The following is a 4,990-nucleotide window of genomic DNA, read 5'->3' on the forward strand; positions in this document are numbered from 1 at the left end:
TATCCGGGCTTCCCGATTGCACAAAAGCTGAAGTCGACTCGTTCTGCTCTTACTCAGCATTTTGCTGAAAACACTTGTTGTAGCTGTGTATTCCTTTTAGCAGTATTATGTCGCGTAACCTGTTATTGTTTTTCCGCTTATACAGTGCTTTTGCTTCTCTGCATATTCTGTCATTATCTCTCTTCTGGCCCATGTTATGGGTATGGCATAACAGAGTTCTTCTGTCTTGTTTTCTTTTGTATTGTTAGTATCTTCTTGGTCTCCAATCTTTTGGCAGTATCTCTAGAGTAAGAATAAAAAAAAATTGGACTACTAATCCTGTTACTGACCTTTCGGAACCGCTAAATAAATTTTGAAGTTTGGTTGATTTGAACCGTGATTGTTTCCGTGCGGTTTATCTATAAAGTGTTCCATTTTGTTAATTCATTGAATTTTGAAGTAATTAATTTTTCTTAGGAACTTGGTACACCAAATGAGGAAATATGGAAAGGGTATTCAAAGCTCCCTGTCGTTACGAAAATGTCAATTCCAGATCATCCTCCCGGAAACCTTCGACAGCGTTATCTAAAGCTGATTGGAGAATCAGGATTAGACCTGTTGATCAAGTATGCCTTTTTAATTATTTTCTTTATATACGTGAACTTTATTCATAAACCTTATTTTAAAACCTTAAACATAGAATTGAAGTTCTCCAAAACAGAAGGTTGAAGTTTAAAATGTCTAAGAGTCAGTATTTTAAATAGTGCGAAATAACTATTGGACATTGTTTTTGAATTTATCTCTCGAAAGTTACTAGCATAAGAAAATTTTCAGGATCTTTAAAAGAAAATTTTAAAAATGATCAAGATGAATTCATCACAATTTCAACCACCGTATCTGAGAACCCAATTACAATGTTTTAAGCTTTTAACAAAATATATATTTTCATGAGGCGGATCATTACGGATTTGGCTCATTTGAGGTCTTATTCTCGCATGAATAATTTTGCCAAGGATGTCGTTTAAACTGTAATGAAACTGAATAGATAATAACCGAACAGATGAAATCCGAATATGATAAGACCGACTAAGCAAAATAACAACCTACTGAGTGTTTTGCTCGTCATTAAGCTTTCCTCAGGTCACATCCATGTCTGATGTCATTATAGATAGTGGTGCTATAGGTTTATGAGACATTTGCTTCATGGTGTTTCTTCATTTTATTCTAGTTTTTCGTTGATAAAATACAAAATTTTTGGATTCTAGGTACTTTATTTGAGGTTTTCTCCAAAAAAAACATTCTCAGTTCCTTGTCCTGAAGCCAAATTCTTAATTATGGTTACATCTTGATTGCAATTGATTTTTGTGATCTCTTGGTGTCCAGTAAGCAATTCCTGTTCTTGAACTGCGATCAAAAGTGATTATTGAAAATTACTAAATTAATTTTTTGCTTCGGTGCCCAATAATCTGCAGTTCGTCTTTTTACAAAATGGAAAATTCTTAATATATTTATCTAATAGCATAAACTAACAATAAGATAAGATTCGTTGCAGAAAGTTTACAGATCATAGCAACACAGAATCCTACAAACTAAGCTCGAGGAACAAAATACAAGTTTAAGTTATAGAAACCAAGAAACAAAAAACGAACAACGCACAACAAAGTCAACATTTTAACCGACCAAACACCAACCATAGCAAAATTCAACTGCTAGCAAACCTTAATAAACGATTCCCTCAGATGTAATTTCCTATGTTTAATCCGTATACGAAGAAACTTATACAACTGTTTAACATCCCGCGCGTTCTTCTTAGACATCTTCTCAATAAACCAGCATTCACTCCCAAACACTCGTCCAAAATTTCATTCCGCAGCTGAGACAGTTCTTCACACTCGGATACAAAATGAACAAGATTTTCATTCACGAAGGTTGTATAGGCCTCCGAAGGTTGTATAGGGTTGCAAGAACATCTTTGTATAGATTTTACATCTTTGTATCTTTGTAACAACTTTGTATCTATTTGTATAGATGTATTTGTTTTTTTGTGTGAATTCTTCCTTTTATTTGGTTTTCCTCTTAGAACTACTTCTTTTTTAGGTTGCTAACATATGACCCAGCCAAAAGGATAACTGCAGAAGCAGCGATGAAGCATCGTTTCTTCCAAGAGAGTCCCTTGCCTATTTCAAAAGAAATGTTCCCTACATGGCCTGCAAAAAGTGAAATGGGAGGTCCCAAAAGGGCAGCCAGCCCTAAGCCGCCCTCTGGAGGGCTGGAATACAAAAATCTGGTAAGTAACGTCTTAACATTTTTATTCGCGATAGCTGAAAACTGAAGATATATAATATTAAAAATGATGATAGACTTGTAATGGAAGTATCTATTATATAAACATACTAGTATATAGACATTCAAACTAGGTTTGAATACGTCAACAACATCATAAATCCTTAGATCAGTCTACTTTCGTCCTCTTGGAGACTTAAGCAGCAAATCTTGCAATGGCACTCTAGATCCTGTTGTGAAGAAGCGTAGAACGTAATCAAAATAAAATTTAAGTGGTAAAGTTTAGTTCAAATTGCCAAGTGCTTTTGTTTTAATTATTTTTTATAAATATTGTTTTATTTTCTTAGTATCAAAAGTTGTAGATGAATATAATACTAAGGAAATGAGTTTAGATTTTGGAATGAAATTAGCTACTATAAAAACTAGGGTTGATCACGTCAACAACAAAACAGATTTAAAATCTGACTGCTTTTTGTTCTCATGATGACTTAACCAGCGAATTTTATACCAAGATTTTTGATAGGGTTGTTGTTGTTGAGAGACATGGAATGTTATCAAAATAGAATTTGTGTGGTAAAACTGTCAAGTATTTGAAATGGTTTTGTTAAGGCTCTTAAGTTTGAAGTCCTATAATTGCCAGGAATGTTAACCAAATCAATACGTATGCACTGTTAAGAGTAATCGTGCACTACTGCTACCACTAAATTATTTCAATACAAAGCTACCTGAGGCCAACTCAGCAGCCCACGCTCCTTACCCGGTCTGTTTGGAGCATCACTCTTCAGTCCCTCTTTTGGAGTTTCTAATTCCTTTAATTGTTACGACCTTTGTATGATCTTCCTCCCATCTGAGAATATTATGTTTTTCGTTTAGCCTCAGCTGAATTCTGGAGCGTAATTTTATGATCGATAAATTAAAAGTCAGAATACCGTTTCAATGAGCTCTCAAATCGAAACAAAGATCTTGATCTTAATTAAAATCTATCATGGAAGAACTTATATTTATATGACTATCGCCAAGGATGAGAGATTATGCTCTAAACGTGCTACTTTTGTCACAAGTCAATCCAAGTCAATCTAGACTGCAGACAAAAGTATGTGAAATATATGTCTATCGGGGCAACTCTAGGGTATGTATGATAACGCTCATGCATGCTAGAAGCCTGGCAAACTGAGGATAGACTAGCAAAAGCACCGAACTGATTGGTACCATAAAATTATTTCAGTTGAACGTCTGCATTAAATGCATTTTGTCTGTAACCTGGATCCAATAGCTGGATTTTTCGGGTTCTGAAATCAGAACATGTTGTGTAAATTCTTACAGTTCGGAGTTAGGGTCTGGGTCTCAAGGCGTTCTTGGATACGTCGCTTTATTCCTCTGAATAATTCAATTTTTTTGTATATGGTTACCGATCACATCTTTGATAATTATCCCACTTTCAAGGATACATCATTCAAGTTATTTTACTTCGATATCTTAATTTTTCAAGTTATTTAGACTTAATATCTTAAAACTTAATATATATCGCCATTTTCCGTATAACATCGTAATTTGAAATTGTGACTGTTTAAAAGTGATTTTCTGCATGTGCGTATTGATTTTGGACTACCATCTTTCTGGCGACATCTCTTTTGGTATGGCCCATTTGACGATAGCAAGAGCAATACAGAAAATAACCCATAGTTTTTTTTTTTCGATTTAATCTTTTCGAAAAGCCGTCTCAGAATACCTTGCTGCTTATTTGTTTGTTTTTTGAAAGATTCAGCGCAGCTTTGACCACAAGACTGGACGACAGTGAAGACGGGAATATACAAATATTTATAAAGTAGAAATTTTTGAACATTTGACATATTATAATTGAATATATTTTATTCTTTTTCAATGAGTTGTGTTGAAAAGAAAGAAACGCTTGTTTTTTAAAGTGATAAGTATTCTTTGGAGGCATTAGAAAAAGACAAGAAAAATTTGGTGAATGACCAAATACTGTTTTTAAAAATATTTCATGCATTTTGAATAATAGCTCTGTTTATATTCAATCTGTAAAAGTTTGTAAAAGTAATCAATAATGCAAGCTTCTTTTTTTCCTTCTTTTTCGTGCAGCTCTTTCATGCTCTTACTCCAAGCTTAATTGTTTTTCAGGATAACGACGACGATGTGATTGGAAGATTTTTTGTTAGTGCTGGCACTGGAGCTCAAGATCGTCGACAAGTACAAGGAGGGGGATTTAGCTTAAAATTTTGATTGTGAATATTCGCTTATAAATACATTTTGTAATTGTTTATTGAGCCTCTTCTTCTAATTTTCAGTTGAATATTTTGTGATTAGATGCGAAGCTTGTTTCATAATAATTATCATTTGTTAGACATTGTCGTATTTTGATCAGTGTGGGCTGTATATTTTTTTTCTTTTGCATAATGTGCCGGAAAAGGTTGTAATTTTTAGTAAATAATGAAAAACTGTCATTTTAACTTTTAGGCAAGGAGAGTATACCGTAGAATGCTGGAAAATTATTTAAAAAAATTGAATAATGCCTTGGATACTTTAGGTAGTTGTAAGGAACTGACAATATCTTAAAACTAAAATCAGTCATTTTTATATTATCAATTTATTGTCCTTGAAAACTTGGTTCCTGTTTAAGACAATAGAATTAATGAAAATTTAGTAGAAGTTAAAGGACTTTGCTTAGGTTCTGTCTTAGTATTCATCCGGCAATTAATCTGTCAGGATG

The 4,990-nt window shown here is 33.5% G+C and overlaps 1 protein-coding gene across 1 annotated transcript; it reads left to right on the forward strand.

The window, feature by feature from the left end:
* The first annotated feature begins 444 nt into the window (after positions 1-444).
* Positions 445-4,543, forward strand: LOC136030267 (cyclin-dependent kinase 11B-like). The gene is made up of 3 exons (XM_065709125.1): positions 445-605; positions 2,077-2,266; positions 4,402-4,543. Exons 1-3 carry the CDS (start codon positions 520-522, stop codon positions 4,501-4,503), a joined length of 378 nt encoding a protein of 125 aa, XP_065565197.1. The 5' UTR covers positions 445-519; the 3' UTR covers positions 4,504-4,543.
* Positions 4,544-4,990: the final 447 nt, after the last annotated feature.

This window comes from Artemia franciscana, chromosome 8 (genome assembly GCF_032884065.1).
Source record: "Artemia franciscana chromosome 8, ASM3288406v1, whole genome shotgun sequence".
Classification (NCBI taxonomy): Eukaryota; Metazoa; Arthropoda; class Branchiopoda; order Anostraca; family Artemiidae; genus Artemia; species Artemia franciscana.